At 52.6% G+C, this 20029-nt stretch overlaps 1 protein-coding gene and 1 long non-coding RNA gene across 2 annotated transcripts in view; one reads left to right on the top strand and one right to left on the bottom strand.

Moving 5' to 3' along the window:
* The window catches only part of cyfip1 (cytoplasmic FMR1 interacting protein 1), a 202865-nt gene that overhangs the window by 181792 nt on the left and 1044 nt on the right, over positions 1–20029 (top strand). Inside the window, 1 exon segment of the mRNA XM_052475754.1 lies at positions 1617–1855. Within this exon segment, the coding sequence (XP_052331714.1) occupies positions 1617–1855 (239 nt within the window).
* LOC127910784 (uncharacterized) lies at positions 18029–20027 on the bottom strand. The gene is made up of 3 exons (XR_008076196.1): positions 19976–20027; positions 18853–18934; positions 18029–18237 (listed from the first exon to the last, which is right to left on the bottom strand). It is a non-coding gene; the product is annotated as an uncharacterized LOC127910784 (long non-coding RNA).

The following is a 20029-nucleotide window of genomic DNA, read 5'->3' as shown; positions in this document are numbered from 1 at the left end:
CCTGGGAACCCCACAGGTACCATCACACTGCCTTAGTAAACACCAGCCCTGGGAACCCCACAGGTACCATCACACTGCCTTAGTAAACACCAGTACTGGGAACCCCACAGGTACCATCACACTGCCTTAGTTAACACCAGTACTGGGAACCCCACAGGTACCATCACACTGCCTTAGTAAACACCAGCCCTGGGAACCCCACAGGTACCATCACACTGCCTTAGTAAACACCAGTACTGGGTACCCCACAGGTACCATCACACTGCCTTAGTGAACCCCACAGGTACCATCACACTGCCTTAGTAAACACCAGCCCTGGGAACCCCACAGGTACCATCACACTGCCTTAGTAAACACCAGCCCTGGGAACCCCACAGGTACCATCACACTGCCTTAGTTAACACCAGTACTGGGAACCCCACAGGTACCATCACACTGCCTTAGTAAACACCAGCCCTGGGAACCCCACAGGTACCATCACACTGCCTTAGTAAACACCAGTACTGGGAACCATCACACTGCCTTAGTAAACACCAGCCCTGGGAACCCCACAGGTACCATCACACTGCCTTAGTTAACACCAGTACTGGGAACCCCACAGGTACCATCACACTGCCTTAGTTAACACCAGCCCTGGGAACCCCACAGGTACCATCACACTGCCTTAGTAAACACCAGCCCTGGGAACCCCACAGGTACCATCACACTGCCTTAGTAAACACCAGCCCTGGGAACCCCACAGGTACCATCACACTGCCTTAGTAAACACCAGCCCTGGGAACCCCACAGGTACCATCACACTGCCTTAGTTAACACCAGCCCTGGGAACCCCACAGGTACCATCACACTGCCTTAGTTAACACCAGCCCTGGGAACCCCACAGGTACCATCACACTGCCTTAGTTAACACCAGCCCTGGGAACCCCACAGGTACCATCACACTGCCTTAGTAAACACCAGCCCTGGGAACCCCACAGGTACCATCACACTGCCTTAGTAAACACCAGCCCTGGGAACCCCACAGGTACCATCACACTGCCTTAGTAAACACCAGCCCTGGGAACCCCACAGGTACCATCACACTGCCTTAGTAAACACCAGCCCTGGGAACCCCACAGGTACCATCACACTGCCTTAGTTAACACCAGCCCTGGGAACCATCACACTGCCTTAGTAAACACCAGCCCTGGGAACCCCACAGGTACCATCACACTGCCTTAGTAAACACCAGCCCTGGGAACCCCACAGGTACCATCACACTGCCTTAGTAAACACCAGCCCTGGGAACCATCACACTGCCTTAGTAAACACCAGCCCTGGGAACCCCACAGGTACCATCACACTGCCTTAGTAAACACCAGCCCTGGGAACCATCACACTGCCTTAGTAAACACCAGCCCTGGGAACCCCACAGGTACCATCACACTGCCTTAGTAAACACCAGTACTGGGAACCATCACACTGCCTTAGTAAACACCAGCCCTGGGAACCCCACAGGTACCATCACACTGCCTTAGTAAACACCAGCCCTCCCTCTTCCCCACCCATTCTCCTCCCCCTCTTTTACTTCCCCCCTTTCATTCCCCACTCTTTCTCCCCCCTCTCTTCCACTGTAGCAAATAGCCATTACCCGTGAAGGTGACCTGCTGACCAAAGAGCGTCTGTGCTGTGGCCTGTCCATGTTCGAGGTCATCCTCACACGTGTCCGCGGTTTCCTGGACGACCCCATCTGGCGCGGCCCGTTGCCCAGCAACGGCGTGATGCACGTGGACGAGTGTGTGGAGTTTCACCGGCTGTGGAGCGCCATGCAGTTTGTTTACTGCATCCCTGTAGGAGCACACGAGTTCACCGTGGAGTGAGTAGTGACACAGCATCGGTCTAGAAGGATCCCTGAGGGGTTTACTCTGCTCTGTATAGAGGGGGATGATCTCTGATCTGTACAGAGGGGGGGTCTCTGCTCTGTATAGAGGGGGGATCTCTGCTCTGTATAGAGGGGATGATCTCTGCTCTGTACAGAGGGGGGTCTCTGCTCTGTATAGAGGGGGGATCTCTGCTCTGTATAGAGGTGGGGGTGATCTCTGCTCTGTATAGAGGGGAGATCTCTGAGGGGTTTACACTGCTCTGTATAGAGGGGGGTGATCTCTGAGGGGTTTACACTGCTCTGTATAGAGGGGAGTGATCTCTGCTCTGTATAGAGGGGGTGATCTCTGCTCTGTATAGAGGGGGTGATCTCTGCTCTGTATAGAGGGGGGTGATCTGAGGGGTTTACACTGCTCTGTATAGAGGTGGGTGATCTCTGCTCTGTATAGAGGGGTGATCTCTGCTCTGTATAGAGGGGAGGTGATCTCTGCTCTGTATAGAGGGGGGGTGATCTCTGCTCTGTATAGAGGGGGTGATCTCTGCTCTGTATAGAGGGGGTGATCTCTGCTCTGTATAGAGGGGGATGATCTCTGCTCTGTATAGAGGGGGTGATCTCTGCTCTGTATAGACGGGGGTGCTCTCTGCTCTGTATAGAGGGGGTGGGTGATCTGAGGGGTTTACACTGCTCTGTATAGAGGTGGGTGATCTCTGCTCTGTATAGAGGGGGGTGATCTCTGCTCTGTATAGAGGGGGGTGATCTCTGATCTGTATAGAGGGGGGTGATCTCTGCTCTGTATAGAGGGGTTTACACTGGTGATCTCTGATAGAGGGGGATTTACACTGCTCTGCTCTATAGAGGGGTGATCTCTGCTCTGTATAGAGGGGGGGGATCTCTGCTCTGTATGGAGGGGGGATCTCTGCTCTGTATAGAGGGGGGGGATCTCTGCTCTGTATAGAGGGGGGATCTCTGCTCTGTATGGAGGGGGATCTCTGCTCTGTATAGAGGGGGGATCTCTGCTCTGTATAGAGGGGGGATCTGTATGGAGGGGGCTCTGTATGGAGGGGGATCTCTGCTCTGTATAGAGGGGGAATCTCTGCTCTGTATAGGTGGGTGATCTGGGGGATCTCTGCTCTGTATAGAGGGGGTGATCTCTGCTCTGTATAGAGGGGGTGATCTGAGGGGTTTACACTGCTCTGTATAGAGGGTGGTGATCTCTGCTCTGTATAGAGGGGGGTGATCTGAGGGGTTTACTCTGCTCTGTATAGAGGGGGTGACCTCTCTGCTCTGTATTGAGGGGGGTGATCTCTGCTCTGTATTGAGGGGGGTGATCTCTGCTCTGTATAGAGGGGGATGATCTCTGCTCTGTATAGAGGGGGGATCTCTGCTCTGTATAGAGGGGGGATCTCTGCTCTGTATAGACGGGGGTGATCTCTGCTCTGTATAGAGGGGGGTGATATTAGTTAGTATATTCATATATCTAGATGAGACAACCACATATTACAGTAGTTAGTATATTCAGATAGCTAGGTGAGACAACCACATATCACAGTAGTTAGTATATCCAGATAGCTAGGCGGACAACCACATATCACAGTAGTTAGTATATTCAGATAGCTAGGTGGGACAACCACATATCACAGTAGTTAGTATATTCAGATAGCTAGGTGGGACAACCACATATTACAGTAGTTAGTATATTCAGATAGCTAGGTGGGACAACCACATAGAGCCTGAGACACCCAGCCCTGAGAGGGTGGAGAGGAGGATCTGATAGAGCCTGAGACACCCAGCCCTGAGAGGGTGGAGAGGAGGATCTGATAGAGTCTGAGACACCCAGCCCTGAGAGGGTGGAGAGGAGGATCTGATAGAGCCTGAGACAAGCAGCCCTGAGAGGGTGGAGAGGAGGATCTGATAGAGCCTGAGACACCCAGCCCTGAGAGGGTGGAGAGGAGGATCTGATAGAGCCTGAGACACCCAGCCCTGAGAGGGTGGAGAGGAGGATCTGATAGAGTCTGAGACACCCAGCCCTGAGAGGGTGGAGAGGAGGATCTGATAGAGCCTGAGACACCCAGCCCTGAGAGGGTGGAGAGGAGGATATGATAGAGCCTGAGACTCCCAGCCCTGAGAGGGTGGAGAGGAGGATCTGATAGAGCCTGAGACACCCAGCCCTGAGAGGGTGGAGAGGAGGATCTGATAGAGCCTGAGACACCCAGCCCTGAGAGGGTGGAGAGGAGGATCTGATAGAGCCTGAGACACCCAGCCCTGAGAGGGTGGAGAGGAGGATCTGATAGAGCCTGAGACACCCAGCCCTGAGAGGGTGGAGAGGAGGATCTGATAGAGCCTGAGACTCCCAGCCCTGAGAGGGTGGAGAGGAGGATCTGATAGAGCCTGAGACACCCAGCCCTGAGAGGGTGGAGAGGAGGATCTGATAGAGCCTGAGACACCCAGCCCTGAGAGGGTGGAGAGGAGGATCTGATAGAGCCTGAGACACCCAGCCCTGAGAGGGTGGAGAGGAGGATCTGATAGAGCCTGAGACTCCCAGCCCTGAGAGGGTGGAGAGGAGGATCTGATAGAGCCTGAGACACCCAGCCCTGAGAGGGTGGAGAGGAGGATCTGATAGAGCCTGAGACACCCAGCCCTGAGAGGGTGGAGAGGAGGATCTGATAGAGCCTGAGACACCCAGCCCTGAGAGGGTGGAGAGGAGGATCTGATAGAGCCTGAGACACCCAGCCCTGAGAGGGTGGAGAGGAGGATCTGATAGAGCCTGAGACACCCAGCCCTGAGAGGGTGGAGAGGATCTGATAGAGCCTGAGACACCCAGCCCTGAGAGGGTGGAGAGGAGGATCTGATAGAGCCTGAGACACCCAGCCCTGAGAGGGTGGAGAGGAGGATCTGATAGAGCCTGAGACTCCCAGCCCTGAGAGGGTGGAGAGGAGGATCTGATAGAGCCTGAAACACCCAGCCCTGAGAGGGTGGAGAGGAGGATCTGATAGAGCCTGAGACTCCCAGCCCTGAGAGGGTGGAGAGGAGGATCTGATAGAGCCTGAGACACCCAGCCCTGAGAGGGTGGAGAGGAGGATCTGATAGAGCCTGAGAAGCCCAGCCCTGAGAGGGTGGAGAGGAGGATCTGATAGAGCCTGAGACACCCAGCCCTGAGAGGGTGGAGAGGAGGATCTGATAGAGCCTGAGAAGCCCAGCCCTGAGAGGGTGGAGAGGAGGATATGATAGAGCCTGAGACTCCCAGCCCTGAGAGGGTGGAGAGGAGGATCTGATCGAGCCTGAGACACCCAGCCCTGAGAGGGTGGAGAGGAGGATCTGATAGAGCCTGAGACACCCAGCCCTAAGAGGGTGGAGAGGAGGATCTGATGGTTCATGGTGTTGGAAGGCAGCGGATAGATCTAGGAGGATGAGAACGTCAGCTTTGTGGAGAGCCTCCGTGACACAGAGCAGAGCAGTCTCAGTTGAGAGACTCTTCTTGGAGCCTGTTTGGTTAGTGTCAAGAAGATTGTTCTGAGAGAGATAGCGAGGGAGTTGTTCAGAGACAGAACGTTCAAGTGTTGTGCATAGAAATGAAAGAAGGATACCGAGTAGGGTAGTTCTAGTTCTGGAGAGAGAGGGAATAGGAGTAGGGTAGTTCTAGTTCTGGAGAGAGAGGGAATAGGAGTAGGGTAGTTCTAGTTCTGGAGAGAGAGGGAATAGGAGTAGGGTAGTTCTAGTTCTGGAGAGAGAGGGCATAGGAGTAGGGTAGTTCTAGTTCTGGAGAGAGGGAATAGGAAGGAGTGGGGTAGTTCTGGAGAGAGAGGGAATAGGAGTAGGGTAGTTCTGGAGAGAGAGGGCATAGGAGTAGGGTAGTTCTGGAGAGAGAGGGCATAGGAGTAGGGTAGTTCTGGAGAGAGAGGGAATAGGAGTAGGGTAGTTCTGGAGAGAGAGGGAATAGGAGTAGGGTAGTTCTGGAGAGAGAGGGAATAGGAGTAGGGTAGTTCTAGTTCTGGAGAGAGAGGGAGTAGGGTAGTTCTGGAGAGAGAGGGCATATAGGAGTAGGGTAGTTCTGGAGAGAGAGGGCATAGGAGTAGGGTAGTTCTGGAGAGAGAGGGAGAGAGAGGGAATAGGAGTAGGGTAGTTCTGGAGAGAGAGGGAATAGGAGTAGGGTAGTTCTGGAGAGAGAGGGCATAGGAGTAGGGTAGTTCTGGAGAGAGAGGGCATATAGGAGTAGGGTAGTTCTGGAGAGAGAGGGAATAGGAGTAGGGTAGTTCTGGAGAGAGAGTGAGAAAGAGGGCATAGGAGTAGGGTAGTTCTGGAGAGAGAGAGAGGGAGAGAGAGGGAATAGGAGTAGGGTAGTTCTGGAGAGAGAGGGAATAGGAGTAGGGTAGTTCTGGAGAGAGAGGGCATAGGAGTAGGGTAGTTCTGGAGAGAGAGGGAGAAAGAGGGCATAGGAGTAGGGTAGTTCTGGAGAGAGAGGGCATAGGAGTAGGGTAGTTCTGGAGAAAGAGGGCATATAGGAGTAGGGTAGTTCTGGAGAGAGAGGGCATAGGAGTAGGGTAGTTCTGGAGATAGAGGGCATAGGAGTAGGGTAGTTCTGGAGAGAGAGGAAGAAAGAGGGCATAGGAGTAGGGTAGTTCTGGAGAGAGAGGGAGAAAGAGGGCATAGGAGTAGGGTAGTTCTGGAGAAAGAGGGCATAGGAGTAGGGTAGTTCTGGAGAGAGAGGGAGAAAGAGGGCATAGGAGTAGGGTAGTTCTGGAGAAAGAGGGCATAGGAGTAGGGTAGTTCTGGAGAGAGAGTGAGAAAGAGGGCATAGGAGTAGGGTAGTTCTGGAGAGAGAGGGCATAGGAGTAGGGTAGTTCTGGAGAGAGAGGGAGAAAGAGGGCATATAGGAGTAGGGTAGTTCTAGTTCTGGAGAGAGAGGGAATAGGAGTAGGGTAGTTCTGGAGAAAGAGGGCATAGGAGTAGGGTAGTTCTGTAGAGAGAGGGAGAAAGAGGGCATAGGAGTAGGGTAGTTCTGGAGAGAGAGGGAGAAAGAGGGCATAGGAGTAGGGTAGTTCTGGAGAGAGAGGGAGAAAGAGGGCATAGGAGTAGGGTAGTTCTGGAGAGAGAGGGCATAGGAGTAGGGTAGTTCTGGAGAGAGAGGGAGAAAGAGGGCATATAGGAGTAGGGTAGTTCTAGTTCTGGAGAGAGAGGGAATAGGAGTAGGGTAGTTCTGGAGAAAGAGGGCATAGGAGTAGGGTAGTTCTGGAGAGAGAGGGAGAAAGAGGGCATAGGAGTAGGGTAGTTCTGGAGAGAGAGGGAGAAAGAGGGCATAGGAGTAGGGTAGTTCTGGAGAGAGAGGGAGAAAGAGGGCATAGGAGTAGGGTAGTTCTGGAGAGAGAGGGAGAAAGAGGGCATAGGAGTAGGGTAGTTCTGGAGAGAGAGGGAGAAAGAGGGCATATAGGAGTAGGGTAGTTCTAGTTCTGGAGAGAGAGGGAATAGGAGTAGGGTAGTTCTGGAGAAAGAGGGCATAGGAGTAGGGTAGTTCTGTAGAGAGAGGGAGAAAGAGGGCATAGGAGTAGGGTAGTTCTGGAGAGAGAGGGAGAAAGAGGGCATAGGAGTAGGGTAGTTCTGGAGAGAGAGGGCATAGGAGTAGGGTAGTTCTGGAGAGAGAGGGAGAAAGAGGGCATAGGAGTAGGGTAGTTCTGGAGAGAGAGGGAGAAAGAGGGCATAGGAGTAGGGTAGTTCTGGAGAGAGAGGGAGAAAGAGGGCATAGGAGTAGGGTAGTTCTGGAGAGAGAGGGAGAAAGAGGGCATAGGAGTAGGGTAGTTCTGGAGAGAGAGGGCATAGGAGTAGGGTAGTTCTGGAGAGAGAGGGCATAGGAGTAGGGTAGTTCTGGAGAGAGAGGGCATAGGAGTAGGGTAGTTCTGGAGAGAGAGGGCATAGGAGTAGGGTAGTTCTGGAGAGAGAGGGCATAGGAGTAGGGTAGTTCTGGAGAGAGAGGGCATAGGAGTAGGGTAGTTCTGGAGAGAGAGGGCATAGGAGTAGGGTAGTTCTGGAGAGAGAGGGCATAGGAGTAGGGTAGTTCTGGAGAGAGAGGGAATATGAGTAGGGTAGTTCTGAAGAGAGAGGGCATAGGAGTAGGGTAGTTCTGGAGAGAGAGGGCATAGGAGTAGGGTAGTTCTGGAGAGAGAGGGCATAGGAGTAGGGTAGTTCTGGAGAGAGAGGGAATAGGAGTAGGGTAGTTCTGGAGAGAGGGCATATAGGAGTAGGGTAGTTCTGGAGGGAGAGGGAGAAAGAGGGCATAGGAGTAGGGTAGTTCTGGAGAGAGAGGGCATATAGGAGTAGGGTAGTTCTAGAGAGAGTGAGAAAGAGGGCATAGGAGTAGGGTAGTTCTGGAGAGAGAGGGAATAGGAGTAGGGTAGTTCTGGAGAGAGAGTGAGAAAGAGTGCATAGGAGTAGGGTAGTTCTGGAGAGAGAGTGAGAAAGAGGGCATAGGAGTAGGGTAGTTCTGGAGAGAGAGGGCATAGGAGTAGGGTAGTTCTGGAGAGAGAGTGAGAAAGAGGGCATAGGAGTAGGGTAGTTCTGGAGAGAGAGTGAGAAAGAGGGCATAGGAGTAGGGTAGTTCTGGAGAAAGAGGGCATAGGAGTAGGGTAGTTCTGGAGAGAGAGGGCATAGGAGTAGGGTAGTTCTGGAGAGAGAGGGCATAGGAGTAGGGTAGTTCTGGAGAGAGAGGGAATAGGAGTAGGGTAGTTCTGGAGAGAGAGGGCATAGGAGTAGGGTAGTTCTGGAGAGAGAGGGAATAGGAGTAGGGTAGTTCTGGAGAGAGAGGGCATAGGAGTAGGGTAGTTCTGGAGAGAGAGGGCATAGGAGTAGGGTAGTTCTGGAGAGAGAGGGCATAGGAGTAGGGTAGTTCTGGAGAGAGAGGGCATAGGAGTAGGGTAGTTCTGGAGAGAGAGGGAATATGAGTAGGGTAGTTCTGAAGAGAGAGGGCATAGGAGTAGGGTAGTTCTGGAGAGAGAGGGCATAGGAGTAGGGTAGTTCTGGAGAGAGAGGGCATAGGAGTAGGGTAGTTCTGGAGAGAGAGGGAATAGGAGTAGGGTAGTTCTGGAGAGAGAGGGCATATAGGAGTAGGGTAGTTCTGGAGGGAGAGGGAGAAAGAGGGCATAGGAGTAGGGTAGTTCTGGAGAGAGAGGGCATATAGGAGTAGGGTAGTTCTAGAGAGAGAGTGAGAAAGAGGGCATAGGAGTAGGGTAGTTCTGGAGAGAGAGGGAATAGGAGTAGGGTAGTTCTGGAGAGAGAGTGAGAAAGAGTGCATAGGAGTAGGGTAGTTCTGGAGAGAGAGTGAGAAAGAGGGCATAGGAGTAGGGTAGTTCTGGAGAGAGAGGGCATAGGAGTAGGGTAGTTCTGGAGAGAGAGTGAGAAAGAGGGCATAGGAGTAGGGTAGTTCTGGAGAGAGAGTGAGAAAGAGGGCAGAGGAGTAGGGTAGTTCTGGAGAAAGAGGGCATAGGAGTAGGGTAGTTCTGGAGAAAGAGGGCATAGGAGTAGGGTAGTTCTGGAGAAAGAGGGCATAGGAGTAGGGTAGTTCTGGAGAGAGAGGGAGAAAGAGGGCATAGGAGTAGGGTAGTTCTGAGAGAGAGGGCATAGGAGTAGGGTAGTTCTGGAGAGAGAGGGCATAGGAGTAGGGTAGTTCTGGAGAGAGAGTGAGAAAGAGGGCATAGGAGTAGGGTAGTTCTGGAGAGAGAGGGCATAGGAGTAGGGTAGTTCTGTAGAGAGAGGGAGAAAGAGGGCATAGGAGTAGGGTAGTTCTGGAGAGAGAGGGAGAAAGAGGGCATAGGAGTAGGGTAGTTCTGGAGAGAGAGGGAGAAAGAGGGCATAGGAGTAGGGTAGTTCTGGAGAGAGAGGGCATAGGAGTAGGGTAGTTCTGGAGAGAGAGGGAGAAAGAGGGCATATAGGAGTAGGGTAGTTCTAGTTCTGGAGAGAGAGGGAATAGGAGTAGGGTAGTTCTGGAGAAAGAGGGCATAGGAGTAGGGTAGTTCTGTAGAGAGAGGGAGAAAGAGGGCATAGGAGTAGGGTAGTTCTGGAGAGAGAGGGAGAAAGAGGGCATAGGAGTAGGGTAGTTCTGGAGAGAGAGGGAGAAAGAGGGCATAGGAGTAGGGTAGTTCTGGAGAGAGAGGGAGAAAGAGGGCATAGGAGTAGGGTAGTTCTGGAGAGAGGGAGAAAGAGGGCATATAGGAGTAGGGTAGTTCTAGTTCTGGAGAGAGAGGGAATAGGAGTAGGGTAGTTCTGGAGAAAGAGGGCATAGGAGTAGGGTAGTTCTGTAGAGAGAGGGAGAAAGAGGGCATAGGAGTAGGGTAGTTCTGGAGAGAGAGGGAGAAAGAGGGCATAGGAGTAGGGTAGTTCTGGAGAGAGAGGGAGAAAGAGGGCATAGGAGTAGGGTAGTTCTGGAGAGAGAGGGAGAAAGAGGGCATAGGAGTAGGGTAGTTCTGGAGAGAGAGGGAATAGGAGTAGGGTAGTTCTGGAGAGAGAGGGCATAGGAGTAGGGTAGTTCTGGAGAGAGAGGGAATAGGAGTAGGGTAGTTCTGGAGAGAGAGGGCATATAGGAGTAGGGTAGTTCTGGAGGGAGAGGGAGAAAGAGGGCATAGGAGTAGGGTAGTTCTGGAGAGAGAGGGCATATAGGAGTAGGGTAGTTCTAGAGAGAGAGTGAGAAAGAGGGCATAGGAGTAGGGTAGTTCTGGAGAGAGAGGGAATAGGAGTAGGGTAGTTCTGGAGAGAGAGTGAGAAAGAGTGCATAGGAGTAGGGTAGTTCTGGAGAGAGAGTGAGAAAGAGGGCATAGGAGTAGGGTAGTTCTGGAGAGAGGAGGGCATAGGAGTAGGGTAGTTCTGGAGAGAGAGTGAGAAAGAGGGCATAGGAGTAGGGTAGTTCTGGAGAGAGAGTGAGAAAGAGGGCATAGGAGTAGGGTAGTTCTGGAGAAAGAGGGCATAGGAGTAGGGTAGGTCTGGAGAAAGAGGGCATAGGAGTAGGGTAGTTCTGGAGAAAGAGGGCATAGGAGTAGGGTAGTTCTGGAGAGAGAGGGAGAAAGAGGGCATAGGAGTAGGGTAGTTCTGGAGAGAGAGGGCATAGGAGTAGGGTAGTTCTGGAGAGAGAGGGCATAGGAGTAGGGTAGTTCTGGAGAGAGAGTGAGAAAGAGGGCATAGGAGTAGGGTAGTTCTGGAGAGAGAGGGCATAGGAGTAGGGTAGTTCTGTAGAGAGAGGGAGAAAGAGGGCATAGGAGTAGGGTAGTTCTGGAGAGAGAGGGAGAAAGAGGGCATAGGAGTAGGGTAGTTCTGGAGAGAGAGGGAGAAAGAGGGCATAGGAGTAGGGTAGTTCTGGAGAGAGAGGGCATAGGAGTAGGGTAGTTCTGGAGAGAGAGGGAGAAAGAGGGCATATAGGAGTAGGGTAGTTCTAGTTCTGGAGAGAGAGGGAATAGGAGTAGGGTAGTTCTGGAGAAAGAGGGCATAGGAGTAGGGTAGTTCTGTAGAGAGAGGGAGAAAGAGGGCATAGGAGTAGGGTAGTTCTGGAGAGAGAGGGAGAAAGAGGGCATAGGAGTAGGGTAGTTCTGGAGAGAGAGGGAGAAAGAGGGCATAGGAGTAGGGTAGTTCTGGAGAGAGAGGGAGAAAGAGGGCATAGGAGTAGGGTAGTTCTGGAGAGAGAGGGAGAAAGAGGGCATATAGGAGTAGGGTAGTTCTAGTTCTGGAGAGAGAGGGAATAGGAGTAGGGTAGTTCTGGAGAAAGAGGGCATAGGAGTAGGGTAGTTCTGTAGAGAGAGGGAGAAAGAGGGCATAGGAGTAGGGTAGTTCTGGAGAGAGAGGGAGAAAGAGGGCATAGGAGTAGGGTAGTTCTGGAGAGAGAGGGAGAAAGAGGGCATAGGAGTAGGGTAGTTCTGGAGAGAGAGGGAGAAAGAGGGCATAGGAGTAGGGTAGTTCTGGAGAGAGAGGGCATAGGAGTAGGGTAGTTCTGGAGAGAGAGGGCATAGGAGTAGGGTAGTTCTGGAGAGAGAGGGCATAGGAGTAGGGTAGTTCTGGAGAGAGAGAGGGCATAGGAGTAGGGTAGTTCTGGAGAGAGAGGGAATAGGAGTAGGGTAGTTCTGGAGAGAGAGGGCATAGGAGTAGGGTAGTTCTGGAGAGAGAGGAATAGGAGTAGGGTAGTTCTGGAGAGAGAGGGCATAGGAGTAGGGTAGTTCTGGAGAGAGAGGGAATAGGAGTAGGGTAGTTCTGGAGAGAGAGGGCATAGGAGTAGGGTAGTTCTGGAGAGAGGGCATAGGAGTAGGGTAGTTCTGGAGAGAGAGGGCATAGGAGTAGGGTAGTTCTGGAGAGAGAGGGAATATGAGTAGGGTAGTTCTGGAGAGAGAGGGCATAGGAGTAGGGTAGTTCTGGAGAGAGAGGGAATAGGAGTAGGGTAGTTCTGGAGAGAGAGGGCATAGGAGTAGGGTAGTTCTGGAGAGAGAGGGAATAGGAGTAGGGTAGTTCTGGAGAGAGAGGGCATATAGGAGTAGGGTAGTTCTGGAGGGAGAGGGAGAAAGAGGGCATAGGAGTAGGGTAGTTCTGGAGAGAGAGGGCATATAGGAGTAGGGTAGTTCTAGAGAGAGAGTGAGAAAGAGGGCATAGGAGTAGGGTAGTTCTGGAGAGAGAGGGAATAGGAGTAGGGTAGTTCTGGAGAGAGAGTGAGAAAGAGTGCATAGGAGTAGGGTAGTTCTGGAGAGAGAGTGAGAAAGAGGGCATAGGAGTAGGGTAGTTCTGGAGAGAGAGGGCATAGGAGTAGGGTAGTTCTGGAGAGAGAGTGAGAAAGAGGGCATAGGAGTAGGGTAGTTCTGGAGAGAGAGTGAGAAAGAGGGCATAGGAGTAGGGTAGTTCTGGAGAAAGAGGGCATAGGAGTAGGGTAGTTCTGGAGAAAGAGGGCATAGGAGTAGGGTAGTTCTGGAGAAAGAGGGCATAGGAGTAGGGTAGTTCTGGAGAGAGAGGGAGAAAGAGGGCATAGGAGTAGGGTAGTTCTGGAGAGAGAGGGCATAGGAGTAGGGTAGTTCTGGAGAGAGAGGGCATAGGAGTAGGGTAGTTCTGGAGAGAGAGTGAGAAAGAGGGCATAGGAGTAGGGTAGTTCTGGAGAGAGAGGGCATAGGAGTAGGGTAGTTCTGGAGAGAGAGTGAGAAAGAGGGCATAGGAGTAGGGTAGTTCTGGAGAGAGAGTGAGAAAGAGGGCATAGGAGTAGGGTAGTTCTGGAGAAAGAGGGCATAGGAGTAGGGTAGTTCTGGAGAAAGAGGGCATAGGAGTAGGGTAGTTCTGGAGAAAGAGGGCATAGGAGTAGGGTAGTTCTGGAGAGAGAGGGAGAAAGAGGGCATAGGAGTAGGGTAGTTCTGGAGAGAGAGGGCATAGGAGTAGGGTAGTTCTGGAGAGAGAGGGCATAGGAGTAGGGTAGTTCTGGAGAGAGAGTGAGAAAGAGGGCATAGGAGTAGGGTAGTTCTGGAGAGAGAGTGAGAAAGAGGGCATAGGAGTAGGGTAGTTCTGGAGAAAGAGGGCATAGGAGTAGGGTAGTTCTGGAGAAAGAGGGCATAGGAGTAGGGTAGTTCTGGAGAAAGAGGGCATAGGAGTAGGGTAGTTCTGGGAGAGAGGGAGAAAGAGGGCATAGGAGTAGGGTAGTTCTGGAGAGAGAGGGCATAGGAGTAGGGTAGTTCTGGAGAGAGAGGGCATAGGAGTAGGGTAGTTCTGGAGAGAGAGTGAGAAAGAGGGCATAGGAGTAGGGTAGTTCTGGAGAGAGAGGGAGAAAGAGGGCATATAGGAGTAGGGTAGTTCTAGTTCTGGAGAGAGAGGGAATAGGAGTAGGGTAGTTCTGGAGAAAGAGGGCATAGGAGTAGGGTAGTTCTGGAGAGAGAGGGAGAAAGAGGGCATAGGAGTAGGGTAGTTCTGGAGAGAGAGGGAGAAAGAGGGCATATAGGAGTAGGGTAGTTCTAGTTCTGGAGAGAGAGGGAATAGGAGTAGGGTAGTTCTGGAGAAAGAGGGCATAGGAGTAGGGTAGTTCTGGAGAGAGAGGGAGAAAGAGGGCATAGGAGTAGGGTAGTTCTGGAGCGAGAGGGAGAAAGAGGGCATAGGAGTAGGGTAGTTCTGGAGAGAGAGGGAGAAAGAGGGCATAGGAGTAGGGTAGTTCTGGAGAGAGAGGGCATAGGAGTAGGGTAGTTCTAGTTCTGGAGAGAGAGGGAATAGGAGTAGGGTAGTTCTGGAGAAAGGGGGCATAGGAGTAGGGTAGTTCTGGAGAAAGAGGGCATAGGAGTAGGGTAGTTCTGGAGAGAGAGGGAATAGTAGTAGGGTAGTTCTGGAGAGAGAGGGAGAGAGAGGGCATAGGAGTAGGGTAGTTCTGCAGAGAGAGGGCATAGGAGTAGGGTAGTTCTGGAGAGAGAGGGCATAGGAGTAGGGTAGTTCTGTGTGAATGAGACCAGTGGACTCAATAGGCTGAGTGAATGAGACCAGTGGACTCAACAGGCTGAGTGAATGAGACCAGTGGACTCAACAGGCTGAGTGAATGAGACCAGTGGTCTCAACAGGCTGAGTGAATGAGACCAGTAGACTCAACAGGCTGAATGAATGAGACCAGTGGTCTCAACAGGCTGAGTGAATGAGACCAGTGGACTCAACAGGCTGAGTGAATGAGACCAGTGGACTCAACAGGCTGAGTGAATGAGACCAGTGGTCTCAACAGGCTGAGTGAATGAGACCAGTGGACTCAACAGGCTGAGTGAATGAGACCAGTGGACTCAACAGGCTGAGTGAATGAGACCAGTGGACTCAATAGGCTGAGTGAATGAGACCAGTGGACTCAACAGGCTGAGTGAATGAGACCAGTGGACTCAATAGGCTGAGTGAATGAGTGGGACCAGTGGACTCAACAGGCTGAGTGAATGAGACCAGTGGACTCAATAGGCTGAGACCAGTGGACTCAATAAACTGAGTGAATGAGACCAGTGGACTCAACAGGCTGAATGAATGAGACCAGTGGACTCAATAGGCTGAGTGAATGAGACCAGTTGACTCAACAGGCTGAGTGAATGAGACCAGTGGACTCAATAGGCTGAGTGAATGAGACCAGTTGACTCAACAGGCTGAATGAATGAGACCAGTGGACTCAATATGCTGAATGAATGAGACCAGTGGACTCAATATGCTGAATGAATGAGACCAGTGGACTCAAATCAAATCAAATGTATTTATATAGCCCTTCGTACATCAGCTGATATCTCAAAGTGCTGTACAGAAACCCAGCCTAAAACCCCAAACAGCAAGCAATGCAGGTGTAGAAGCACAGTGGCTAAAAACTCCCTAGAAAGGCCAAAACCTAGGAAGAAACCTAGAGAGGAACCAGGCTATGTTGGGGGGCCAGTCCTCTTCTGGCTGTGCCGGGTGGAGATTATAACAGAACATGGCCAAGATGTTCAAATGTTCATAAATGACCAGCATGGTCGAATAATAATAAGGCAGAACAGTTGAAACTGGAGCAGCAGCATGGCCAGGTGGACTGGGGACAGCAAGGAGTCATCATGTCAGGTAGTCCTGGGGCACGATCCTAGGGCTCAGGTCAGTTGAAACTGGAGCAGCAGCATGGCCAGGTGGACTGGGGACAGCAAGGAGTCATCATGTCAGGTAGTCCTGGGACATGGTCCTAGGGCTCAGGTCCTCCGAGAGAGAGAAAGAAAGAGAGAAGGAGAGAATTAGAGAACGCACACTTAGATTCACACAGGACACCGAATAGGACAGGAGAAGTACTCCAGATATAACAAACTGAGCCTAGCCCCCCGACGCAATAGGCTGAGTGAGGAGCGATTGATCAAGTGGTTGACAGTAGTCCGCTGAGAGGTGGGGGGGGTGGAGGATTAAGGATGGAGGAGGAGGAAAAGGGTTCGAGGCAGAAGATAGTATTAGAAAGTGGCTTAAGCACCAGATACGGGACTGGAAGGATGATAAGTCCTCTGAAAGTTTAGTTTTCCTAGATTTTCACTCAGCTGCCCCCCCGGTCCTGTTCTGTTAGCTCACAATGAGTCACTCGGAGCAGGAGGGGAGGGGCTGACCGGGAGGAGAGGGGACCGTGCGAGTCATAGGATGTGGAAAGGGAGGAGTAGGGTCGAAGAGGCAGAATCAGGAGACAAAAGGGAGAAGGATTTAGCAGAAGGGATAGATGATAGGATAGAAGAGGAGAGAGTAGTGGGAGAGAAAGAGAGCCCCTTAAATTGAATTGAACTGTCTCCACTGGGCTGGGTATATAACCTGTGTTTCGGGGACTGTCTCCACTGGGCTGGGTATATAACCTGTGTTTCGGGGACGGTCTCCACTGGGCTGGGTATATAACCTGTGTTTCGGGGACGGTCTCCACTGGGCTGGGTATATAACCTGTGTTTCGGGGACGGTCTCCACTGGGCTGGGCATATAACCTGTGTTTCGGGGACGGTCTCCACTGGGCTGGGTATATAACCTGTGTTTCGGGGACGGTCTCCACTGGGCTGGGTATATAACCTGTGTTTCGGGGACTGTCTCCACTGGGCTGGGTATATAACCTGTGTTTCGGGGATGGTCTCCACTGGGCTGGGTATATAACCTGTGTTTCGGGGACTGTCTCCACTGGGCTGGGTATATAACCTGTGTTTCGGGGACGGTCTCCACTGGGCTGGGCATATAACCTGTGTGTCGGGGACTGTCTCCACTGGGCTGGGTATATAACCTGTGTTTCGGGGACGGTCTCCACTGGGCTGGGTATATAACCTGTGTGTCGGGGACGGTCTCCACTGGGCTGGGTATATAACCTGTGTTTCGGGGACTGTCTCCACTGGGCTGGGTGTATAACCTGTGTTTCGAGGACGGTCTCCACTGGGCTGGGTATATAACCTGTGTTGTATTTTCCAGGCAGTGTTTCGGGGACTGTCTCCACTGGGCTGGGTATATAACCTGTGTTTCGGGGACTGTCTCCACTGGGCTGGGTATATAACCTGTGTGTCAGGGACTGTCTCCACTGGGCTGGGTATATAACCTGTGTTTCGGGGACTGTCTCCACTGGGCTGGGTATATAACCTGTGTTTCGGGGACTGTCTCCACTGGGCTGGGTATATAACCTGTGTGTCGGGGACGGTCTCCACTGGGCTGGGTATATAACCTGTGTGTCGGGGACTGTCTCCACTGGGCTGGGTATATAACCTGTGTGTCGGGGACGGTCTCCACTGGGCTGGGTATATAACCTGTGTGTCGGGGACGGTCTCCACTGGGCTGGGTATATAACCTGTGTGTTGGGGACGGTCTCCACTGGGCTGGGTATATAACCTGTGTGTCAGGGACGGTCTCCACTGGGCTGGGTATATAACCTGTGTGTCGGGGACTGTCTCCACTGGGCTGGGTATATAACCTGTGTTTCGGGGACGGTCTCCACTGGGCTGGGAATATAACCTGTGTTTCGGGGACGGTCTCCACTGGGCTGGGTATATAACCTGTGTTTCGGGGACTGTCTCCACTGGGCTGGGTATATAACCTGTGTTTCGGGGACTGTCTCCACTGGGCTGGGTATATAACCTGTGTTTCGGGGACTGTCTCCACTGGGCTGGGTATATAACCTGTGTTTCGGGGACGGTCTCCACTGGGCTGGGTATATAACCTGTGTTTCGGGGACGGTCTCCACTGGGCTGGGTATATAACCTGTGTTTCGGGGACGGTCTCCACTGGGCTGGGTATATAACCTGTGTTTCGGGGACTGTCTCCACTGGGCTGGGTATATAACCTGTGTTTCGGGGATGGTCTCCACTGGGCTGGGTATATAACCTGTGTTTCGGGGACTGTCTCCACTGGGCTGGGTATATAACCTGTGTTTCGGGGACGGTCTCCACTGGGCTGGGCATATAACCTGTGTGTCGGGGACTGTCTCCACTGGGCTGGGTATATAACCTGTGTTTCGGGGACGGTCTCCACTGGGCTGGGTATATAACCTGTGTGTCGGGGACGGTCTCCACTGGGCTGGGTATATAACCTGTGTTTCGGGGACTGTCTCCACTGGGCTGGGTGTATAACCTGTGTTTCGAGGACGGTCTCCACTGGGCTGGGTATATAACCTGTGTTGTATTTTCCAGGCAGTGTTTCGGGGACTGTCTCCACTGGGCTGGGTATATAACCTGTGTTTCGGGGACTGTCTCCACTGGGCTGGGTATATAACCTGTGTGTCAGGGACTGTCTCCACTGGGCTGGGTATATAACCTGTGTTTCGGGGACTGTCTCCACTGGGCTGGGTATATAACCTGTGTTTCGGGGACTGTCTCCACTGGGCTGGGTATATAACCTGTGTGTCGGGGACGGTCTCCACTGGGCTGGGTATATAACCTGTGTGTCGGGGACTGTCTCCACTGGGCTGGGTATATAACCTGTGTGTCAGGGACTGTCTCCACTGGGCTGGGTATATAACCTGTGTGTCGGGGACGGTCTCCACTGGGCTGGGTATATAACCTGTGTGTCGGGGACGGTCTCCACTGGGCTGGGTATATAACCTGTGTGTTGGGGACGGTCTCCACTGGGCTGGGTATATAACCTGTGTGTCAGGGACGGTCTCCACTGGGCTGGGTATATAACCTGTGTTTCGGGGACGGTCTCCACTGGGCTGGGAATATAACCTGTGTTTCGGGGACGGTCTCCACTGGGCTGGGAATATAACCTGTGTTTCGGGGACTGTCTCCACTGGGCTGGGTATATAACCTGTGTTTCGGGGACTGTCTCCACTGGGCTGGGTATATAACCTGTGTTTCGGGGACTGTCTCCACTGGGCTGGGTATATAACCTGTGTTTCGGGGACGGTCTCCACTGGGCTGGGTATATAACCTGTGTTTCGAGGACTGTCTCCACTGGGCTGGGTATATAACCTGTGTTTCGGGGACGGTCTCCACTGGGCTGGGTATATAACCTGTGTTTCGGGGACAGTCTCCACTGGGCCGGGTATATAACCTGTGTTTCGGGGACGGTCTCCACTGGGCTGGGTATATAACCTGTGTGTCGGGGACGGTCTCCACTGGGCTGGGTATATAACCTGTGTGTCGGGGACTGTCTCCACTGGGCTGGGTATATAACCTGTGTGTCGGGGACTGTCTCCACTGGGCTGGGTATATAACCTGTGTGTCAGGGACTGTCTCCACTGGGCTGGGTATATAACCTGTGTGTCAGGGACTGTCTCCACTGGGCTGGGTATATAACCTGTGTTTTGGGGACGGTCTCCACTGGGCTGGGTATATAACCTGTGTTTCGGGGACTGTCTCCACTGGGCTGGGTATATAACCTGTGTTTCGGGGACTGTCTCCACTGGGCTGGGTATATAACCTGTGTGTCGGGGACTGTCTCCACTGGGCTGGGCATATAACCTGTGTGTCGGGGACGGTCTCCACTGGGCTGGGTATATAACCTGTGTTGTATTTTCCAGGCAGTGATTCGGGGACTGTCTCCACTGGGCTGGGTGTATAACCTGTGTGTCGGGGACTGTCTCCACTGGGCTGGGTATATAACCTGTTTTTCGGGGACGGTCTCCACTGGGCTGGGTATATAACCTGTGTGTCGGGGACTGTCTCCACTGGGCTGGGTATATAACCTGTTTTTCGGGGACGGTCTCCACTGGGCTGGGTATATAACCTGTGTGTCAGGGACTGTCTCCACTGGGCTGGGTATATAACCTGTGTGTCGGGGACTGTCTCCACTGGGCTGGGTATATAACCTGTGTGTCGGGGACGGTCTCCACTGGGCTGGGTATATAACCTGTGTGTCGGGGACTGTCTCCACTGGGCTGGGTATATAACCTGTGTTTCGGGGACGGTCTCCACTGGGCTGGGTATATAACCTGTGTTGTATTTTCCAGGCAGTGTTTCGGGGACTGTCTCCACTGGGCTGGGTGTATAACCTGTGTGTCGGGGACTGTCTCCACTGGGCTGGGTATATAACCTGTGTTTCGGGGACGGTCTCCACTGGGCTGGGTATATAACCTGTGTTGTATTTTCCAGGCAGTGTTTCGGGGACTGTCTCCACTGGGCTGGGTGTATAACCTGTGTTTCGGGGACTGTCTCCACTGGGCTGGGTATATGACCTGTGTTTCGGGGACGGTCTCCACTGGGCTGGGTATATAACCTGTGTTTCGGGGACGGTCTCCACTGGGCTGGGTATATAACCTGTGTTGTATTT

Source organism: Oncorhynchus keta, chromosome 22 (assembly GCF_023373465.1).
Source record: "Oncorhynchus keta strain PuntledgeMale-10-30-2019 chromosome 22, Oket_V2, whole genome shotgun sequence".
NCBI classification, from domain to species: Eukaryota; Metazoa; Chordata; class Actinopteri; order Salmoniformes; family Salmonidae; genus Oncorhynchus; species Oncorhynchus keta.
Note: the sequence above shows the minus strand (reverse complement) of the source record. Positions and strands in the feature narration are given on the sequence as shown.